The following is a 23920-nucleotide window of genomic DNA, read 5'->3' as shown; positions in this document are numbered from 1 at the left end:
GATACACATGCACACATATATACACATATATTTTCCAAATTTTCTCCATAATTTGTACTTTAATTTTAAGGAAGAAAATCCAGATCCTTATTTTTGGGTTGGCCAAAAAGTTCGTTCGAGTTCTTCTGTTACAAAACAAACTTTCTGGCCAACCCAACGATGCCAACTTTGCTTTTATTTTTCTGGAATTTGACAAATGATACTCAAGTTCATCTGGAAAGGTAAAATAAGAGCCAGGATATGGAAAAAAATTACTCTAACCTTCCTCACTTCTTTATTTATTTTTATTTGGTTATCTTTTAAGTTACTTTTATAAAGTTACTGTTCCCAACCTTTTGAAGCATGAGGATCACTTTCTAATACACAAATTGTATCACACCCCCTCCTCCCTGCTAATAAACTTTAATTTGACTTTCAATTATCTGGAAAAAAGAGTAACCATGGTTAAAATGATACTGTATTAGTAAAAAGTTAAAATTACCTCAAATCAGAAAAACACTTCCATATTAGAAAATATCTACTATTTAGAACTGCATAACAACCAACAGACATCGTACAATGTCTTCTGCAATGCAGCAACACCCCCTGCCTATTGCCAGTCAGACTTGGTACTCATTGCTGTCCCGGGCAAACCAGAAAGAGAGGCAAATGGGACCGTGGGTTTCTATATGAGTACAGGCATCATGTCTGTCCTGCTCACTGCATCCCAAGCACCTAGCACAATTACACGCCCCCCCCCCCTTTTAACCATAACTTTACTTTAAAACATGCATCCCACTCCCTTGACCCTCTGTGAGGGTCTATCCCTCTTTTTTGTTTTATTTTTCTCTGTAAGGTTTATCACCTGACATATTCCATATTTCGATTATTTACATTTTTTGTCTGTCTTCCTCATTTAGCAGGTAATCTCTATGATGGCAGTGACTTCTGTACACTGCTATATCCCTAGCAACTAGAAAAGTATACGTTGAATGAATGGAAGCGTTAATGGTTAAAAACACCAGAAAGTCCTGTCTTACTGATAAATCCTTTGATGCCCAAAGACTCTATTTCCATATAGACCAATAAACGGCTGTACGTTTCCACTAGGGCTGGAGCCAAGGCCACACTGGACTTTGCATGAGCAAGTTTTATCACTCTGGTAGCAATGCTGTGGATAAGGCTGAGGAGAAACAACAACACAAAATAAAATAAAAAGTCATTATTTTTGACATAAACACAGGAATTATTCTACTTATAGAGAACTTGGTATAAATCTGAACTTATATGAAATGAATCAGCTCTGTTTTAATCATTTAGGTTGTACAGGACACATGGTAGTGATGCACTGTACAACCTGAGACTAATTCTAGTTTCCACGCTGCATTCAATGTGCCTCAGGATCTCCCTGCTCACGGAAAAGCAAAATTTGGGTACAACTCATGTACCCAACTCACAATTTGGGTACATGCTTGAATGGTTTTAGGCTGTTTTTCTTTTTCAAATATGTAACTAAAACCATTTAAGAAATTAACTTTTGTTACAGAATTACTTAAATCACTGGTAAGACCCAAATGTTAGGTACTAAAGGGACTTTCCTCAATTTCGTCACATATGCCAGTAAAGCGCTTATATAATTCTAGCACAATGTTAACCATTCGAAAAAGAGAATGCTTTTTCTAGAACCAATGACCCCCCCACCTGGAGGCCCACACATACATTCTCTTTGACCTATGCAGTGTTTGAAGTTTGAGCCAACACTTAATGGTTGAGAGTCTAGAAATAAAAGCCCTTTCCAAAAAAAACAAGAACTACCTACACTAATGTTCATTCTTACACTGCAGAAATTAGCACAAGTGGCAGCACCGTAAGTTGAGCCCCTTACGCTCCAGTCAGCCTCAACCCCTCTATACACACAGGCTTCCATGCACACTATTACCTGACTCGCCTTCACGCAGCCCCAGGCAGGCATCACGCACTTACGTTATCAGCTTGGCTCCTATGGGCACTTGAGGTTCTAGAATCACACCCAATAGAGCCCTTTCCGTCTTTTAGAAACCATAAATGTCAATTCTAAAGGCACTCTTATGTATAGTCAACATAGGAAAGATATTACAGTTTTTGCATCCCTGGACTCAGCAATTCTACTTCCAGCAAATTATTTAATAAAAATGGAATTATGGATAGGTGCAAAGACAGCCAGAAAGGTGCAAACACAGCCAGAAAGATAATCTTCATAGCCATCTTTATAACACTGAGACACTGCAATCTCAGTATCCAACTACGTGGAACTGACTAAAGAATCATACATAGACACACAAAAGACTTCTTTGTAGCAATTAAAACAGATGTTCCTGAAGAGCACTAGATCTAAAAACATGTTTAATTAAAAAAAAAAACAAACCAGGTGTTTAATAGATTATATGAGAAAAAGGCGGTTATAAAATAGTACTGTAGTTAAGAACACATTTTGAAAAAACAAAAATACCCCCTATAAATTCATATATTTATACATAGAAAAAAGACTCAATACATATATATAAATATAATTTTACAATGCTTATTTCTTATGGAGGGATAATAGCAATTATTTTCATTTTCTTTGGGTTTATTTGTATATTCTAGAATTCCTATAATAAACAATACCATTTTTGTAATAAAATAAACCTAAAGGTTTTTAAAAATATACCTGACCATAAAATATACACACATAATCATGAAATCAAGTCTCTGTTGCACTGATATCAATTCCCTGACATAGGACTGGCTTCTGGCTCCAGAGGTGAGCCCCCGCCTGCCTCTCAGAGCACTAGCCAGGGTTGTTCGCGGGCTTTCAAACAGAGCCCATAACTGACCTCGGACATTTAGTCTGAGAGAAAGTGGACTGCGCACTGTTCATGACAGTAGAGGATTTTCACTGGCTTCAAAATCCAAAAGTTGATTTTAAAAGGTTTGTTTTTAGAACTAAGCTGCCCTGGCAGTGTGCATTTTTGAGCCAAACAGTTAGAAAATATCATTTCCCCCCACCCCAAAATAAAAATCACCTTGTAAGCTAGAGCTTCCTTACAACTTTGAAATGTGCAATAAAGAATACTTGTGTTTTAGTTAATGTAGCATATGTAACTGCTAAATGATTTAGAATGTCGTGAAAAATATGAACATTTCCTGTGGAAATGCTATAAGAACATGTATTTCCATTTATTATCCTATTTTTAGTGTACACCAGTAGAATACAGAGCAACAGTATTTATGAGCTTGATTTTTAAAAAATATCTTGTCACAAAGACTGTTACGCTAAAAATGTTTACTAAAAGATCACTAAACTTTTATCTTCCCTCTTTCTGAAGTTCTTTGTAGTAATAGTTCATAAAAATTTGGTTATTAATTAAAAAAAAAAAAAAGAAAAAAAGAAAGAACATACCTCATTTTGGCATGAACTGTCAGTGAATCCAGGAGGTTCATTGGTAAGGGAGTAATAGATCCTGAAGCCAAACAGCTCGTTCCAGGAAGAGGTATCCTCATAATTCCATTTCCATAAATAGTTTCTACCAGAGCTCCCATGGGTAATGTAAAACATTCTGAATTTGTAGAGTATGCATTACACAGCAGGGCTATCTTATAGTCATTCATCTGTAAACTTTTATTTCTAAGACTCTGCTGTAGGAACCTAAAATTTCAAGTTCCATTAAACAGAAAAAAATGCAAATAATTTTTGGAAAGGTAATTTGCATTTCTAAAAGTTTAATTTCATGCAACTATATATATATATATATTTTTGCAACTATATATTTATTCCTATAGGTATTACAGTTTCTGCCCAAAACATAGTGTTAACCCATATAAAAGACTGAGAAGCATTTCAGAAAGAATGTAAGTAATTATAAGTGAACACTGAATGGTTGTTAAGTATGTACTATATATACTGCACTAGATTCAGATAATGAAGAAATAACTCACAGATTCATGAACTAGCCTTCTACTTGTCTATTTGCTTAAGTACAATAATATACCTTCATTACAGATGTCACTAAGAAAAAATGGTTAAGGGTTACCTCATAAAATGAAAGCCAAATGAAATGTGAAGTCTGACTACCCTACAGTCTCCTATGAAGAGATGTGACAGTCAGTCCTTTTCAGAAGTTCAGCTATTCCTAACACCCTTGATGGAAGCCCAGTCCTATCTAAAAGAGGGTAACTTCTTTGTGTAATCGCAGCTTTGGAAATGATGTAAAGGGAGCATGCCAGCCAGATCAGCTCAATCAATCCTGGCAGCCCAGGGAGTGAAAGATATCGCAGTCAGATCATGCTCAAATTCCAAGTACTTAAGCAATTTTGAAACATTTTCACATAGTTTTGGAAATTAAGTATTTTAACTAAGGTAAAACATGTAAAAGCAAAGATTAGACCTGAAAATTAAAAAAATATATATATATATAAATATATATCTCCACATACATATAAACAGGCTTGGTTAATCTTCTAGTTGCTTTCTGCTGCAATTGATCAGGTTCCCTTAGTTATAACGTACACATTAAATATTTACCCTTACCTCCAGGGGATGTGGGAAGATTTACATACTTCAGAAAAATACTGAGCCCAATATTAGTCTACAACCCACTATTTATTAAATTAAAAAAATGAATTGTCAAGCTATAAACGACTTACTCATGGTGAAGCTTTAGGGAATGAGGTATTGGAATCTGTAGCTTGGAGTTGTCATTTTGGGCTTTTCTATTGAGGTGAATCCAAATGCAGGTCATTGCAAAGGCATGAGTTGACTGGGGTTTGTTAATGTCAGGAACTGGGATAAACTAAAAAAAAGAACAATTTAAATATAAGAAAGAGTAGAATTAACTAATTATATATATTTTAGTAATCCATTTCTGCTATATCTCATAATTTAGCTCCAACTGTCCTTTGACTGTTCAACACAAATCAGAAGATCTAACAGCTATCAAATATTGAAACTATTACAAGATTGTTTTTACTTGCCAAGAAAATAACAGAAATCCACAGGTGCTTAGTCAAGCTTTTCCTACTGCCACAAAGCATTCATAATCATTAAATTTTTATTCTTGGACTCCCCTGGTGGCGCAGTGGTTAAGAATCCGCCTGCCAATGCAGGGGAGCCGGGTTCGAGCCCTGGTCCAGGAAGATCCCACATGCCACGGAGCAACTAAGCCCGTGTGCCACAACTACTGAGCCTGCGCTCTAGAGCCCGTGAGCCACAACTACTGAAGCCCGCACACCTAGAGCCCGTGCTCCACAGCAAGAGAAGCCACCTCAACAAGAAGCCTGTGCACCGCGACGAAGAGTAGCCCCCGCTCGCCGCAACTAGAGAAAGCCCACGTGCAGCAACGAAGACCCAATGAAGCCAAAAATAAATAATAAAATAAATTTATTAAAAAAAACAAATTTTATTCTTTAAAAATTAAACACATCATTATGAAAAAAATTAATCACATCATTATCTTACTGAGTGTGATAAATATGAATACAGAGTTTCTAAAAGTCACATATATGCTTTCCAAGAACATATAAGAGACATGCAATCTAAATGAGTAGCATCAAACATATTGTTTATTGATGGGTGAAATGACATGGATGTCTGGAATTTGCTTGAAAATCATCCGGCATTAATAAAAAAGATGAGGAAGGAAGATGAAATAGGAATATTTCTTGGACTTCCCTGGTGGCGCAGTGGTTAAGAATCCACCTGCCAATGCAGAGGACACGGATTCGATCCCTGGTCTGGGAAGATCCCACATGCCGCAGAGCAAATAAGCCCATGTGCCACAACTACTGAAGCCCACGTGCTGCAATTACTGAAGCCCGTGCACCTAGAGCCTGTGCTCCGCAGCAAAGAGAAGCCACTGCAATGAGAAGCCCGCGCATAGCAATGAAGACCCAACGCAGCCAAAAAAAAAAAAAAAAAAAAAGAATATTTCTTGGTGATGGGACAGGAGTTTCTTTTTCTATTTACTCTACATTTTTTGTGCATTTAAAAATTTCCATAATAAAATGTTTCTAAAAAATGACAATCATCAATGTATATACCATATTTTACTCAAATACCTTATATAATAAAACACTAGTGTGACACACTCAATTGGTAAACAACCAAAAAAACCATATTAACAGATACTGATATTATATGGTCATTCAATGTGTACAGATTAAAACAGTTTCATGCTTTTAAAAATTGTAACCCTCTTTAGAACGTAGAAAAAGAGCTTGTCATACTAGATGTTCAACTGTGATTTAAGATAAACTTCAAAAATAATCTAGTTCAATTTCTTCACTTTATACAGGAGTAAACTAATGTCAAGAAAAACTGCCTGAGAAAACCATAATTCAAAAAGAGTCATGTACCAAAATGTTCATTGCAGCTCTATTTACAATAGCCAGGACATGGAAGCCACCTAAGTGTCCATCGACAGATGAATGGATAAAGAAGATGTGGCACATATATACAATGGAATATTACTCAGCCATAAAAGGAAACGAAACTGAGTTATTTGTAGTGAGGTGGATGGACCTGGAGTCTGTCATACAGAGTGAAGTAAGTCAGAAAGAGAAAAACAAGTATCGTATATTAATGCACACATGTGGAACCTAGAAAAACGGTACAGATGAACTGGTTTGCAAGGCAGAAATAGAGACACAGATGTAGAGAACAAACGTATGGACACCAAGGGGGGAAAGTGGCGGGGTGGTGGTGGTGGGATGAATTGGGAGATTGGGACTGACATATATACACTAATATGTATAAAACAGATAACCAATAAGAACCTGCTGTATAAAAAAATAAATAAAATTAAATTCAAAAATTAAAATAAATAATTTTTTTTAAAAAAACAGAAGAAAAAAAGAAAAAAAGAAAAACTGAATGTCTATCCCATGATCATAGCAATCACAAAAAATGGGAAAAGAACCATGTTTCCAGCTTTCAAGTTCAGTGCTCTTTTCACAAGATCACACTAAAATCCTTAAACATAAATTAGACATAATTCTAATCACATTGTTAACTATTTAGTAAAACTTACTTCTTTTTCTGGGTACAGAAGGTCAAAGAGCTTCATGACAGGGAGAAAATCAGCTAGTGCATTTTTCTGAATACTTCCAGAAATGAATTGCAAGAGAACCCACATCAGATGATCTCTGCCTTTAATCAGTCCTCGCCCTGCTAACTGTAAAAAATGTTTAAATACAAATCTACACAGCCAGTTAAAGAAACAGATACAGTAAAGTTTAAAGAAAAAAAAAGAGAGAGAGAGAAACCTTGTTCTCAGAAAGTTAGCATCTAACTTTTACACTTACTAATTACTTTTTCTCCACTCAAGGCACACCCAGCAAAGCCTTTTAAATTATTTTAATATTATATGTTTTCTCCCTGACCTCCAAAACAACTATGCATATCAAAAATTAAATGTTTTAAAACATGATTAAGTCGATCATGTATGCATGAGAATCAAGTTTAATTTGGGAATATTACTAAAAATATTTCATCAAAACACAAGGAGTACTTTATTATACAAAAAGGATTAAATATATTTCTTTTACTCCTTAAGGACTGGTTATCAAAAACACTTTTCCTGGCTTCCTGTAGACTATAAGAGAAACCAGTGGTGGTGATAGGGGTGGTGGGTAAGTGGTGGTTGAAAGGATTTTAACAACTCTTATGAAAAAATTTCCCCAAAATAATCTAGACTATCAAGATGTTATAGGTACAACAACACTATTTTATTCCCATTCAATGTGTCCAAAGCCTTATGCCTAAAACCAACCCTTTCCACAACTTACTCTTCCACTCGTATTCCCTGTTTTGGATTCATTGTTCTACTCTTTCATTCACTGCCTAAGTAGAAACCAGTGAGTGATCCTAGATTCCTGTTACTCCCTGTCACCGATCGTCACCAAGTCGTATTCACCTCCCAGAAACCCATACCGGGTTTCTGGCTCCTCCTCTCTGTCCTGGTTTAGGTCTTCAGCATCTCTCACCCAGACCACTGCAACAGCTCCCTTACTAATTTCTTTGCTTCTGATTTTGGCTCCATCCATCTCTACATCACTGTCTTCCTACACGTGGTCATTAGCAGTAATTTTTCCAACTTGTAATATGATGATGTCATTCCCTTCCTCATTTGCTTCCCAAAGTAAATTTAACTCAGAACAAACACAGGGTCATATAAAGTTCTCCATGTCTGGTCTTACCCTCCTGCTTTCCTCATCTCACCGACACTTTCCCTTTTATATTTTTCTTTCCAGTTATCACACACTTCTGTCCCTTTCCAAATGACCATCTTATTGCTATGGACACTTTCCTATCTTTTCCTCTTGGCAAATTTCTACTTGTCTTTCAAGTAATAGTTTCAGGATCCCTTTGATAAAGCCATTCCTGATGTCTTTAATAGGGACTATTCTCTCATTCCTATCACAAGGAAACATGCTTCCATAATGTGAACTATAATATTATAATCAAATTGTTTATACCCATATCTTCCCACCAGTAAAGAGCTCTTTGAGGGTACTATACTAGTGCCTTTTCATTTTGTATCTCCTGGTCCTTGCACTGTGAATATGTGGAATGAATAAGTGAATGCAGTTTTTACGGTGACAAGAAAATGAGAAGTTAAGAAACCATAAAGGCACTGAACAAAACAGAAATCAGAGTTCCGAATTCTGTTCACATCCACACCAGTCTAAAACATAATAATCAACAGGTAAAGTGGCTCTGACAAAGGGTGTGGTACTTACCTTCTGATGAAGAGAGAGGACCATATGTGGAAAACTTGCAAACTGGAAAAGCACAAAGAAAATGAGCTGACTCGAGAGATGCTGCCAGAGGAGTTGGCTTGTTCCCCCATCATCAAACTTCTCCTCAGTCTCCGATCGCTCCATGGCATAAACCACCAGATCCACCAGCTGGTCCTCCAGCACAGGGCAGCGCTGCTTGTGCTGTAGGGCAGAGATTAAATACAGTATTCCAAAAGCCTCCCGGTTAGTTTCAGAAGTTACCAGTTAATGGGCATTAATCGTAACAAGAGGCTGAGAAGCATGGAATGAAGTTGAACTTAGAAAGTTAAGGTTAGATTTAGTCTGTTAAAGCTGCATCATGTTACATTATCATAGAGGATGAGTATCATAAAAAATTATTTTTCAGGTCTCACACAAAACAGCCTTCCCATTAACTTTTGACTTTTACTATAGACGTCATTGTTCCAATATGACAAAGGGCATTGTTCCAATATGACACAGTAGAAAATTTTGTTATTTATTTTTTGAACAAAAAAATAAATAAAAGACAAATGAAATGGGGATAACAGTATTAATTTTGCAATCTAGCTCAAAATATGAAAACCCTGGATTTCCAGGATTAAATACTATGACAGGAGAGCAAACAAAGCAGTGTGTGATCTATTTATTTAAAAGTAATCACCACATGTTTACACTAACTTTATATACAGAGGTATATTTAAATAGCTTCCAGATTACTCGATGTCTATTTTTCAATGTGTGGTATTGATCTGATACTGAAAGGAAAACTTCCTCTACAAAAAAAAAAAAAACTTGATCTCAAAGTTAAATCTCTGCTCTTCCCTCTTAGAAGTCAAACATAATGCAGCTTTAATTTTAAATTAGACTATTTAAAAAAATCTAAAACAAGAAAAAGAATTGAGTTTAAACACTAAAAATGAAAATGCAACTTCCCTTTCTAGAGGCAAAAAGATTTATGCTTTTTAAAAGTGATTTTTAAAAATGTACTTTTACCAAAAGAAATATGTTAAGCCATATTTTAAGCCATTTTTATACTTTTAATAAAATGTTATATGACTTAATAGCCAGGCAGTTGGAAGCCTTTCTAATGAATACAATACTAACATAGATGCTTTCCCTATAAACTTTAGATGTGATTATTAGTCTTTTGCCATGAAAAAGGGATATGATTTCTTTAAATTTAGGGGAAAAATGCAAAATGGGGACGAATTTGGAAAAAAACAAAACATAATGAATAGCATCCCCTCTTTTGCATGCTTTCTGCCAGCTCCAAACTTGTAAAGCTCCAATATAGCGGCACTTTCTTAAAGCATGCAAATACAACAAACATCTATCCAAAACAGTAAGCATCAATGGTTGTTTCATATTTTTTCCAAAAACACAATGCCATGATCACAGTTCAATCACATTACAGGTTTACGAAGAGCAATATTAACACCACCAGTTGGGACTACAGTACTTTTCCTCCAAATGTAATTATCATTATGAAGCAGAGCAAAGTGCAACAGACAACACTACAAACTATTTCTTAAATCAGCATGCAAAACTACTGTGTACAGGGCTTGAAATTCACTAGTTCTGCCAACCACCAACAACCTAAGAAATGTGTCAGACAACACAAATTTAGAGCGAGATCATTCAAAGTATACAAGAGTCAGAAAAATTTGTGAAAAGAAGTAAAGCCAGAATTTCCAGTAGGAATTTTTCTTCAGTGATGGGAATTTGCTGCTAGTTGGAAACTAACCAATTTGTCATCTATTCCTCCATCCATGATGGTCTTCCATCAGTCTGCTTCAGGAAAAAAGAATAAACTAAACAAAATTGGTTTTTAGCACCTGGGTCATTTTTGAGTTTCCCTTATTAGTATTAGCTATTTGTTTCAGAGAACTGGATTTCTACCTACATATTTTTAGGACTGCAGTGATTGATGGTCATATAGTTAATGATTTAGAGGAAAACCAAAAATATTAAGATTTTGGCAAAGTAAGAACAACTACGAAATTTACAGTCAAAGCTGATAAGCTTTCAGTATATACCATGACTCAAGACTACCCCCAGATTTTCTGTTACCAATTAAATCAGTCAGGAATCTCTATGGCATCAAATGCACTGGTTAGTCTGAGGGTAGCAGAACATCTATCAGAATGAACTCTATATTTCCCAGGTGTTTTTGGTTAAATCCAAGAATAGTTCTCAAACCAAGTTTAGGGATAGCTTATGCATGTTCCTTTTTTTACTTGCCAATTTTAATAATACCAAAAAAAAAAGAGGGAAAAGTCTGGAATATAAAATGATCTGTGCTACTAACTACTTTAGAATAAGTTTTGCTTTAGTTTTCAACTGCTAAAAGATAATTACATTAAAATTAAGATTCTCCACCACATAAATTATTTTATAAAGTGGAAGAAATGAAAATTTGTAAATCAGTTTAATGATCTGTGAATAAAGGCTAATTATCAATCACAGGGTGTGATAATTCTGGTAGCCAATGGATGCTATGTCTATGGCTCTTCACAACTTGCTGAAAGCTTTCATAAATTTAAGTCTTCAAGATATAGGCATACAAATTGAATTAGTTTACATCATATGTATATGCATGTTTAGTTAAAGCCTGTTTTACAATAAGAATCTAAATTCAGTATTTTAACAATGCAATTTCTGCATAACAGCTCAATGTGTATCGGAAACTTGTATTAAATTTTCAGTTTTGGTAAACGCTGAAAATCAGGCACAAGGAATTAATAGAAACATTAACATTAAGCCCCACCCATGCCCCTGATTTTTTCCCACCACTATTTAAAATGGCAAATGATAATGCTTTCCGTCTTAGTAAGCATATCCTATATTAAGTGGCTCCTGACATTTTCATATAACAGTTTTGGTACTGCTTATGTGGTGCAATTTTAACATATTGTACTTAGGTGGGCATAAGTTAACTTAAAATCATTATTTCAGTGCTAGAAATCAATTTTAAAGCAGTATCTATTTAGGACAGGTTGGGAAGAAAAATCCCATTGTATGTCATTTATCATATTCTCTACCAATCAGAACTGGAGTCCCATGCCAGTTAATACCACTTTCAATGGTGCCTTTTAAGGATAAACTGAGTGATCAGTCTAGTACTTCACTGTCTCAGGGTAGCCAGAGTTCATATACCACCACATAAGAGCTTGAGGAGTGAATCTGTTTTGTAATGCTCTTATTCAGTAGAAAGAATACAAACTCTTGTGCAAATACACAAAACAGGATTCTTACACCGTGAACACTACCTTGCTGGTCACAGAACTGGGCTATTTATGACCTTCTGAATGCAACCAATTTTAGGATAAAATACCATAGCCCAATTCCTACTGGAAAATGCAATATGGACAGCTCTTAAAAGGTTTCAAAGCTTTAAGTAAATTATTGCATTGCTAGAGAGAGGACAAGAAAGTATAGTGCAGGATATAGTTCTGTAATGATAAAAGATGTGATGAGATAACTTGTTTATTTTTAATCATATGCTTCTTATACAGTGTGCTCTCATTTTCTACCCTACTCTCCAGGTGGTAAAAATAATATATCAAGTCAATGCAGCATATATCTTACAAGTGCGCTCACTACAGTTTTCTCCCAAAACAATTAATGATGAATTGTGAACTTCTGACAATGTTACACTACAGTGAGATCAATATTAATAATGTTCTGTCAGCATTTCCATTATAAACTTTATTTTTTACGGATTTATGTCTTAGTCATAAACTTTTTTTAGGTTGAAACTTGTTACTGAAAGGATCAGATCAGAAACACCCTTCTCTAAATTTTGTCAATTTCTAGTTTGAGAAGAGCTGCCCCCCAAAAGCAAAAAGCTAAGGATGGCTAAGGATATCTGGGGGAAGGTACTTGCAGCTCAAATGACCATGGGTACATTTATTCATCAAACTGCAAAAAGAAACTGAGTCAAGTATGCCTTAAAGTTCACTGCAAAAATTAGTTTTAAGACATAGCATGAAGCATTCTTTCAAGGTTCACTGAATACTTACCTCTAACTCAAGTGAAAGCTGATCAGAGTTAATGACTTGGTGTTTAAGATGTTACATTGACAGGTGATGTGCGGTTAACTGTCAGATACTGTGGTGTGAAGCAGTTTCAGTTTCACATGAACAAAGGCTTGTCCAAACAAGGAGACTTGGTAAATTTTTCATAAGAAAAAACTTAAAATAATAAAAGAGATACTGCTACTAGGGTGAGGTTTGGCATGCAAAGTTTCAACACTGAGCAAGTTTTATGGCCAAGCTATATGTCCTTAAAAATAGGGCTTTATAAATGGAAGCACTGGCACAACCTTCACTATAGTATTGCAAACAGCAACGCTATTTTATATAACCTAGACAAGAACGTCTTTTTAAAATCAAAAAGCTGGTCTATTTTAATATGTTGGGCTCAAAAATTTTTAACAAAAATAATGAGAACCACTATTTTGCTTAAAATCTCAAAGGTGAAAAGTCCTGGAACAGACTTGGGACTGTATAAGAGTTTGGTTTATAAAGTTTGGCCATTACGTGTTCCTCCTGCCACAGGTGGACTTCAGCTGCGAGGCACTCACTGCAGGAGGAGGACACTTCTGGCAAAGACTGACAAAGAAGGGTGTTTGTCAAGCAGGTGTGGGGTCACCTAAGAGTGTGACATTTCTTAGTCAATCTCCATGTTTCCAAAAAAACTTCCCCATGTAAAGCGTACCACTCCAACTTTTAAAAGTAACATATCTCTGTTAAAGTGCTTTTGTTCTCTTTTTGGTTTTGTTTTTAATTTGTTTTTGTTTTTAGGCAAAGCAACATAAGTATTTTTATTGATGTTATTTGTTTATGTTTTAACAGTCTGGAAAGATAAAGGCCACCACAAATCTTTCCATCTCTGAAAATTCCACCAGGCTAGCTTTAGCCCTAAAGTATGAAAAACAGTAAAATGGAGTGGGAAGGAAAAACAACCCATCAAAAAAGTGACAGGTTTTATCATGTGCCAGGTGTTGTCTCTTGATTTGATTAAAAAAAAAATATATATTAAAAAAAAACAAACACCAAAAACCAAAAACAAAAACAATCCACCAAAAACAACTCTCATATCCCAAGAAGAAATTCATTTTAGTGGCCTTGGTCTCAGCATGGTCCTGCCAATTTCAAGCCCCGACCATACATGTATTCTCTAAATGGAATCAGTGGCTACAAAGCGGCCAGCGTATCGTTAGTCACAATACAACAGTAAGGTTGTGAACATACCTGAGCAATGTTCAAGGTCTAGAGCATTGGAGGATGGGCAGGACAAGACAGGACAGAACAAAAATAAAGGAAGAAAAAAAGAAAAGACAAAACAGTGACTATGAGGCCAGCCTCAAGGAACCCAGAGTCAGCACAAACCCTCCCACATGTTAAACCACCAAAAACAAACACATACCAAAAAGGAAAAAAAAAATCAGCAATTGAGGCCATGCTGAAAATACCAAGGGTTATAAAAATAGACACCCAAACAACAAAAAAAGTCAAAAATTATGGTTAAGTCATGTGTAGGTTTCTCTGGCAAAAGGTATACTTGAAACTGGCCTTATAGAAAAAAAAGCAATGCAAAATAAACCAACTTTTAAAATATCTCCTTCTTAATTTAAATATTCTTAAAGCAATATATAAATGATAAGAACAATACATTGTTTAATAAACCATATATTAAAAAAAAAAAAATCACCAAATAGTTCTTAACTGTTTTGCTCAGTTAGCTATAGCAAAGAAAAGAGAAAAGAATAGTGCAGATTCTATGCAGAATTTACTAGGTTTCCAGCACAGTACAGTACCTGCTTATTTAAACCTAGCATATTGCAGACCATATCCCTGGAATAAGGCTGCTCCAAAACATATCTCAACAAAGCAGTCTGTGGTTCAAACAGATCCTTTAAAGAAAATAAAGAAAATTATTGCTTCAAGATCAAAGTTAATTCAAATAATTTGAAATCGGGATCAAAAAATCCTCTAAAGGCACTTGTTACCTTCACACAGTAGGCAGTATCTAGTGGGAAAAAATCACAGGATTTTAGTGCTTACAATTAATCTGTTCCCACCCCTCATGTGATAAATGATGTAACTGAGGTGAAGGGACTTGCCCAAGGTCATAGAGAAAAACTTAGAAATGACTTCAGCTACAGTCATGTGAAAGTCTTAAGCATCACTGTAGGGAAAGGATTTTTTTCCCCAGAAATCTAATCAAAGAGGAATGGAGGCAGTTTCTAATCATTCTCCTACAAGTGTAAACATAAACATCATTCCCAAATTTGGAGAGGACAAATGACTTGATAGCACACGGGATAAGAGTTCAAATTTTGACTATTTCCTAAATGGGGGGCCTTTTAGTCAAGTTACTACCCCACTCAGTGTCTCAGTTTCATCAACTGGATAATGGAAATATTAAGATGATAGTTAAGAATAAAAGTTGTTGCAAAGTAAGCTCTTAAAACAGTGCCTGGCACATAGTAAGTTCACAATAAGTTTCTGTTTTCATTATTACTGCTATCATGATTGCAAATTCCATTTAGTTTACCACTTTTTCATCTTCCAAAGTTTTGTTGACTAACATGCCAAGAACCCAGAATTGTCACTTTAGTTGCACTATTTTACGCTCCTCACTTTTGGAAAAGTTTCCTAATCACTGTCTATGTCATTTTTGACATGAAACATTTACATGAAAACTATCTTGCCCTCCCCATACCCTGCTCTGTCACTACTCCAAACCCCAAGATAATAAAATAAATCTGTCATATTTCATTATAGCTTTATGTCTATATCACATATTTCATTTTATGGATATTTGTGGATTTTTTTCCTTTGAGAAATTTCTACTCTACTTTTGTCCTCCCCTTTTGAAAAAAATCTAACAAATAGGAGGCTCACTCTTCAAATTTTAGGGACACTGCAAATTCATTTTTGGTCCCTGCTTTGTAAAGGAAAAGTGAAAACAAGGAATCAATTAAAAACTTCAATTTTCTAACACGAAGTGCTTTGCTAGAAGTGGACCATTGGAACATAGACACCTGCAATATCATAAACCACAGGCTGTACTTGGATATTGAAATCATATGATAAACCATAAACTATCTTTCATTAAATATTTACTTCTTCAGTCTATGAAGAGACAACTTAGCATTACACATCAAAGAATCCATGATGAAGACTCTTAGATGGATCAAAAAAGTTCCATCATATTTAGCAACATACCTTATCATATGGCAAGAGGCCTTTCAAAGGAAAACGGAGAGTTGCAGGGTCCAATTTCCATGAATTACAAATGGCACCTGAGTTATTTACAACTGGCAGAAGGCTGCAACGGCCTGTATGCATTACAAAAAAATGTTTCTAAATAAATGTGAACATAGCAATGCCTGGTCCTTCATTCACTCTACAACTATTTAATGAATATCTATGCTGAACCAGGCACTGGTTAAAAATATGTTTTAATTAGATAGAAGTTTGGGAATTTTCTTTGATTATTTTTAGCCCAGATGGTTAAAGACCAATTTGTACAGGACTTCCAAACTCACAGATGTTGCATTTGTCCAGGGACAGAGGTCGGCAAGCTACAATCCATGGACAAAATCCACCTGTTTTTGTAAAGTTGTACTGGAACACTGTTGCTTTTGCATTGTAATGGCAGAGTTGAGTAGTTGTAGCAGACTGTATAGCCCACAAAGCCTGAAATATTTGTTAAATCACCATTTATAGAAAAAGTTTACAGACGCTTAATCTAGGGTCAACCTGAGTAACTTTAAACATGATGCTCCTAGAAGCCGTAGATGTAGTATATGACCATCAATCAGTTCATGTATCCAAATGCCTGATAAATACTGTCACTGTGATGTCCCACAGGTACCTCAAGTTCAACATAACTTAAACTAAATTCATCATCATCCTTCTCAATCCTTCCATAATTCATTAAATGATGTCAATATCTACTCAGTTACAAAAGCTAAAAGCCTAAGAATTATCTGTCTAGTGTCTGTTTAGTTTATTTTTGTACTTCCAGTGTCCAGAATAGCACCTGACTCACAGAAAGTGCTAAAAACTTCATCATTGACTAAATAATGTCTATATTCCAGCCTGTTCTGAGGCCACCATGATTTCTAGAAGTTATTCAGGAATACATATGAGCACTGCAAAAATTGCAAATCATGTGCTTATTTGTAAAAGAAAATTCTGAGAATCTAACAAACATGAAAAAATGGAAAACAAAATAAATGAAATACAGAGCAAAGGTGTAAATTGGAATGGGCTGAGAGAGTCAGATAATCGAGGGGCAGATCTACTGCGACTTCCAGTTGCCTAGAGATTCCATGGTGCTTTACTAGCTCTACTAAAAGTTCCCTCTAATCACCAGGAAACACATCTTCTAGAATGGTTCTATCTGAAGCTTAGACCAGTCCAGACAGTTGCTTTTCCTTCCCTGTACTTAACACACAAAGTACCTGAAGCAAGTAAAAGGACATTATTAAGCTCCTAGAGTTATACTAAAATGACAAGTCACCAAGACATGTATAAGATACCATCCATCAACTTTGTTCAACAGTCAGATCACTAAAGATCAGGTACTATTTAGTATATTTTGAATTATAATCCTACCGCAAATGGAGTTGATCCTTGCTGTGGGCCTGAAGGTATCCACAAAGTCTGATACCAGGTTTCCAAGTAACTGAAACAAAACAAAACAAAAGAGAAAACAAATAAGTATAAAAATAAAATCAAGATTGCTCTGAATACAAGAATCATTTACATAAAATGAGATAATATGTAAAGATTTAGTACAATTCCTGGCACATAAAATTACTCAAAGGTTAGTTCTCTTTTGCTTCCTTCCAAACAATTACTTACCAGTACATTTCTCCCTGAATTAAGCCAGGTCATACCACCATGTTCTTAGCTATTTGATGAAGCTATGTATATTTCATCACATAATATATAAACTGTCTCAGCAGGACAGCAGAAAAATGAAAGAAATACATATTACGTATTATCTAAGGATAAAGTGACTGTTAAAAGAATAAGCACACAAAAAATCAGATTAGTGTAATGATTTTTAATAAAACTTTCTATTAAAAATTTTAGAAAATATCAAATTTACCCAGTGTGGAAGTTTTCCCTCAGGATATAATTTCCTGATCTCTGTGACTGCAAAATATGCTGGTAATAAACAAGCATTTCTTTCCAAGATATATGCTATAACCTAAGAAAAATAAGAGGGTGATGTTATTATTTTGACTATGACTTATCTGTGGGCTTATCCCACAGATAAGCCCTTTAAATGCAACAACAACAAGAACTATGGTATTAAAGAGTAGAGATATTACTTCATGGATTCACTGGGCTTAAACTGTAGCATAAAAAATTTGTTTATACGTGAATATCTAAAAATGAAGATTAATAAATAATAAAATGACTGCTGATAGTAAGAAACACTGAAAATGCATCAATTATTGGTAGACTCTAATAGGAAGGCAACAGACTAACAATTCTTGTAACATTAGTTACAAAGCACAAAGATCTTTTAAGTGGTCCACAGACTGATGTTTTAAAATGGTTGAAAATACTTTAATATCAATATTGTTGTTTTCATAGTTAAAAACCATGATTAATTAAAATATAAAATTTCCCTTTGAAATACAATGAATGTGAAATAGAACCTTTAAAACACGATTTTTGTAGAAGTAAAGAAATGGAACGTTTTACAAACTACCATAAGTTTTAAAAGCACAGAACTATGTAAAACTAGACTTTTTTTAGGATATGATCAATGAATTGCAGACATGTTTAAATTACCTCTCTTGCTGCTAGAAGCTGCTGTACAACAGCTGAGCTCACTGTATTGGGAATTGTTAAGGTTTTCTCCAAAATCACTTTTAAGAGATCTCGAACACCCTGATAGAAAAAAAAAGTCATAGGTTAAAATATAAAAACGTCCCCGGTGCTAGTTAAAACATCTAAAATTTTCAAGGTTATACATTTGGAAAAAAAAAAATGTTACCCTCAAGGTCACACTTTTGATTTTTTCTGAACCAGAGCTAACATTCAACCCCCTAACATTAACCCAAGAGAAGTGTCATGTTCCAAAGCAGAATTCTAAAGAATGGCTTGCAATATGAATGAACGAAGAAAGTCACTTATAAATAAAAATTAAACTTTCCACACTGCTAAGCTTTTTTGACCTTCACAACATTAGAAGAGTTTCTATTACTATGGGGGTCCAAAAAGTTTAATTTGAGCTTAACAGACAGAAATATATTTGAATATAACTTGAAAATACTCTGAAAACATGGACAATAATACAAGCTTTCCGGCAGATGACCTTTTCTACTCCTTCCCGTTGCATATTCTAACTTTATTCCCCTTCTCATCATCCATCACATACTTTAATCCCTCCAACTTATCGAATAAGGCCATTCTGTTAACTGGTCATCTACTCATATCTATTACCAGTTGCATTATTTCAGAGCAGCATCTGATATATAGAGAAGAAATTTCATTCCATAGTATAAACAATGTGATCAATCTTGTAAAAAAGACAGACAAAACATATATATGAAAGAAATTAGAAACAATTATAAAGCACCATACAAATAAGTAAGGAGGTAAAAACTACATATTAATGCTAAGAAAAGTGAAGTACAAGTACAGAGAAAACAATCAGAAAAAGCTTCTTAGAATTAATTCTGTATTAAATCACGATTCAAACCAATACTTATCAGTTAAGTCATTTTAGATTAGCAAAAATACAGACATAAAGCACAGGGTCAGGTATTGGCAAGTCTTTCAAAAAGGACAATAACAAAAGTGGCTTGAATGAAGGAGAAGCTTCTGCAGCTATGGAGCTCCTGAGATGTATTATGAGACACAATTAGAGAGTGTATGCTGTTGTTTTTGGTCAAGAGCAGAGTGCTGAAGACACCAGTTAAGGAAGGAAACGTGTCCAAGGGAGGTCAAGGTGAAGCAGGACTTGCTCCCTTCATCAGCTAATGCCTGCATCGCTTCTCAGTTCCATACACACCTGCTCTGTGCTCTTTAATTGGAAAGGGGCCCCAACATCATAAGATCTGTGGCATGAAGGGACCCAGAGTCTGCTTGGTGACTTCCCTACTTGTCACAGAAATTTACCAGCCACCTGCATTTTTAAGAATGTTGGGAGGGGAGCAGAGAAGCTGTGAGAAACACTGAGCAATTTTAAATCCCTTCAGGAAATACAACAAAAAAGGAGATTTTGTAAATGGTTCCACTTCATTTCTCCCATGTGAAATTAAGATATGTACAGTGAAAAAGTAATCACACCGAACAACGATTACTTTTTATATTGAATAAATAGGAAAAAATATACCTTGTAATCCACTCCTCCAATTATTTTCCGAACCAGTTTAAATGTTAAGGCCCAAAGCTGTGTTCTTTCCCATTCAAGTGTGTCAGAGTTTATCAGGGATTCACAAACCATCCTAGAAAAAAGGAATACCCATTCCAATTACAAGACAGAATTTTTGCAAGTTCTCTAATAGCCAAGGTCTGCATACTCTGGATATTATATTTGCCATAGTAAGTTGTTGTTTGTTTTGTTTTTGGCTGCGTTGGGTCTTCATTGCTAGGCGCAGGTTTTCTCTAGTTGTGGTGAGCGGGTGCTACTCTTCGTTGTGGTGCACGGGCTTCTCATTGTGGTGGCTTCTCTTCTTGCAGAGCATGGGCTCTAAGGCACATGGGCTCAGTAGTTGTGGCGCATGGGCTTAGATCTCCGTGGCATGTGGGATCTTCCCAGACCAGGGATCGAACCCATGTGCCCTGTATTGGCAGGAGGATTCTTAACCACGGTGCACCAGGGAAGTCCCAGTAAGTATTTTTCATAAAGGTACATACTATTCAAGCACACTTTCAAAAAATTACATATAGTATTTTACATTTTTTACTTATATGAAAGACTAAATACAAAGTAGAACTAAATAATATTAATTACATAACATTTTTACTAGAAAGATATGTACCAAAAGCTATTGGTTAAATATTTGCCATTTACCAGTTTGTGGCAAACTGTATTTTTCCAAGATGGCTGCAATAAGACTTTTGATCCCACATGCTCTTCTAAAATGTGACACTGATACTCCTCCCATGAAAAGTATTAGTGTCATTCTCTACCCATCAACCTGGGCAGGCCTAATACTGGCAAATGGGATGCTGTATGACTTTCAAGGCAAGGTGATAAAGCTTCTGCCTAGCCCTCTTATGAATGCTTGCTTTTGGACTCCACTATGCTGTGAGAAAGTCCAGGTTACACGGAGAAGGCATATGTAGGTTCTGGCCAACAGTGCCAGCTGATGTCTCAGATGACAGACAGGTATCATCCACCAGATATGAATGGGGAAACCTTGGTCATGACTCCAGTCATAGCTACTATCTGACTGCAATCACGAGACCTGAGAAAAAACTACGTACTACTTGCCCAGTCAAGCACTATAATCATAAATGTTAATAATAAAAGGATTATTATTGTTTTAAGCCACAAAGTATTGAAGTAATTCATCATGCAGCAAAAGTAAACTGGAACCGACCGAGCAATTCCACTCCTGGGTATATAGCCAAAAAAAACAAAAACACTAGGGCTTCCCTGGTGGCGCAGTGGTTGAGAGTCCGCCTGCCGATGCAAAGGACACAGGTTCGTGTCCCAGTCCGGGAAGATCCCACATGCCGCGGAGCGGCTAGGCCCGTGAGCCATGGCCGCTGAGCCTGTGCTCCGCAACGGGAGAGACCACAACAGTGAGAGGCCCACGTACCGCAAAAACAAAAACACTAAACTGAAAAGATACATGCACCCCAATGTTCATAGCAGGATTATTTACAATTGCCAAGATATGGAAGCAACCTAAGTGTCCCTCAACAGATGAATGGATAAAGGAGACATGCCATACATACACATACACACACACACACACACACACACACACACACACACACAGTGGAATACTACTCATCAATAAAAAAAGAATGAAATTGTGTCATTTGCAACAACATGGATGGACTTGAAAGGTACTGTGCTAAGTGAAGTAAGTCAGACAGAGAAAGACAAATACTGTATGATATCACTTATATGTAGAATCTAAAAAATACAATAAACAAACTAGTGAATATAACAAAAACAACAAAAGTTAACTGGAACAAGCTCATCAACATGAGTGATTTTAGTCTCTGGACTGAAAGGCAAAGTCTGCCTGGTTTTGAGCACTGTAAGTATACAATTCTAAGAAGACTGCATCCTAGAAATTAAAGCTGAGATATTATAAAGGATTTCTTGTTGAGCCCAACTTCCTTCTTCATTCCCTTATCCTTTTACAACAACAACCTCAACCAATTTCTAAACATTAATAAAAAAGAAAATTCTGGGCTTCCCTGGTAGCGCAGTGGTTAAGAATCTGCCTGCCAATGCAGGGGACACAGGTTCGAGCCCTGGTCCGGGAAGATCCCACATGCTGCGGAGCAACTAAGTCCAGGCGCCACAACTACTGAGCCTGTGCTCCAGAGCCCGTGAGCCACAACTATGGAGCCCGTGAGCCACAACTACTGAGCCCACGCGCCACAACTACTGAAGCCTGGGCGCCCTAGAGCCCGTGCTCCGCAGCAAGAGAAGCCACCGCAATGAGAAGCCCACGCACGGCAACGAAGAGTAGCCCCCACTCACCGCAACTAGAGAAAGCCCATGCACAGTAACAAAGACCCAATGCAGCCAAAAATAAAATAAAATAAATAAATTTATTTAAAAAAAAAAAGAAAGAAAGAAAATTCTTTAGATTGCTCATATTCACCATTAAACGTACCTGGGTGGAAGGAGACCAGTCTCGACCGCCATTGCTAAGCAGTCATAAAGAAAAGAAATTCTTTTAGGACTATGCTGGCCGTGAATGAATTTAACAATCCACTGGATGCATTGTTCGTGAGATTCCTGGAAAATCAGAAAATGATTACGTTTTAGGTCTAAACTTACATTTTGTAACTAACAAATAGCTAATAGTACCTGGGAGTATATCAAGACTATGAATGAGATACTCCATTATAAATTCATGGATGAAAACAAATTCTAAAAAAAAAAACTGAAAAAATTCAGATTTAGTACTTGAGTTATAGTAAGCTTAAAATCATACAATTATATAAACTTCCACCATTTTTACTACACGGCACCTCCAAAAAGAGTACGATTTTATTAACATATTCATGATCAATAGAAAACTCTAGCAAAGATTGTGTACGGCATTGTAAGCAGTGCCCTTAATGGCAGATATAAATATTCCTGTCACTGGGGGAAAAATCCACTATGAATTAGTACATCAGCCTCATGAGAATTTCGTGAGTCTAATCCCTAAGAGCTCAATGAGTTATGAATCTAATGACATATCCAATTTCTAGACTTGCAAAACTTTAAATCTGATACCAAAATGTAGTACCCAAATCACAGATTATCTTCTAGGATATCCTCAAGATGTCCTGCTCCTCTGTGCTACCACTGTCCCTGATACACACTTCTATTGTTGAACATATAATGCGGATTTAGAAATACTTATTTTCTTCCCAGCTCCTCCATTAGAATATAAAATTTTCGAAGACAAGGGCTGTATCTTAACTCATAAAATGTTTAACGAATTATTAAAATATTAAAGTATGTCATAAAGATGTTCAACATCACTCAGAGAAATGCAAAAATAAAACCACACTGAAATAAAATTTCTCCTGTTTTAGATTGGCAAAGATCAAAAAGTTCATTAACACTCTACTATGAGGCTCTAGGGAACAGATACTCTTATACATTGCTATCGGGAGTATAAATTGGTAAAACCCTTATGGAAAGCTATTAGGCAATTTCTATAAAAACTACACATAGACATACCCTCTGACCCAGCAATACTATAAATTTATTCTGTGTCCCATGCATAAAACTGTTCATTATAGTATCATTTAAAATGAAAAAAGGTAAGCAGCAACCTGTCAGTTGGTAGGAGACTGGTTAAATAAAGGAAATGCAGCCATATAACAGAATATTATGTTGCTATAAGAAAGTAAGAAAGGAAGGCAGAAGTAACTCTTAATGGATTGATGTAGAATTACTTTGAGAATTTAATATTAAGAGGAAAAAAGCA

The 23920-nt window shown here is 35.8% G+C and overlaps 1 protein-coding gene across 3 annotated transcripts in view; it reads right to left on the bottom strand.

Annotated features, from left to right (window-relative positions):
* Positions 1-22733, bottom strand: part of MED23 (mediator complex subunit 23) — a 39021-nt gene extending 16288 nt beyond the window's left edge. For 2 of the 3 annotated variants that reach the window (XM_024122512.3, XM_055087498.1), the window contains exons 1-13: positions 22607-22733; positions 20134-20245; positions 18585-18683; positions 17890-17991; positions 17391-17460; positions 15993-16105; positions 14579-14674; positions 14013-14030; positions 8737-8937; positions 7026-7169; positions 4645-4790; positions 3401-3646; positions 1020-1162 (exon numbers count right to left, since the gene is read on the bottom strand). In XM_024122512.3, the coding sequence (XP_023978280.1) occupies positions 1020-1162; positions 3401-3646; positions 4645-4790; positions 7026-7169; positions 8737-8937; positions 14013-14030; positions 14579-14674; positions 15993-16105; positions 17391-17460; positions 17890-17991; positions 18585-18683; positions 20134-20245; positions 22607-22638 (1522 nt within the window). In that variant the 5' untranslated portion in view covers positions 22639-22733. The remainder of the gene's footprint in view (positions 1-1019; positions 1163-3400; positions 3647-4644; positions 4791-7025; positions 7170-8736; positions 8938-14012; positions 14031-14578; positions 14675-15992; positions 16106-17390; positions 17461-17889; positions 17992-18584; positions 18684-20133; positions 20246-22606) is intronic. The other variant, XM_055087497.1, reaches the window with a different exon arrangement.
* Between the last annotated feature and the right edge of the window lie 1187 nt (positions 22734-23920).

The sequence above is a fragment of the Physeter macrocephalus genome, chromosome 10 (assembly GCF_002837175.3).
Source record: "Physeter macrocephalus isolate SW-GA chromosome 10, ASM283717v5, whole genome shotgun sequence".
NCBI classification, from domain to species: Eukaryota; Metazoa; Chordata; class Mammalia; order Artiodactyla; family Physeteridae; genus Physeter; species Physeter macrocephalus.
The sequence above is the reverse complement of the archived record's forward strand: the minus strand, read 5'-3'. Positions and strand labels throughout refer to the sequence as shown.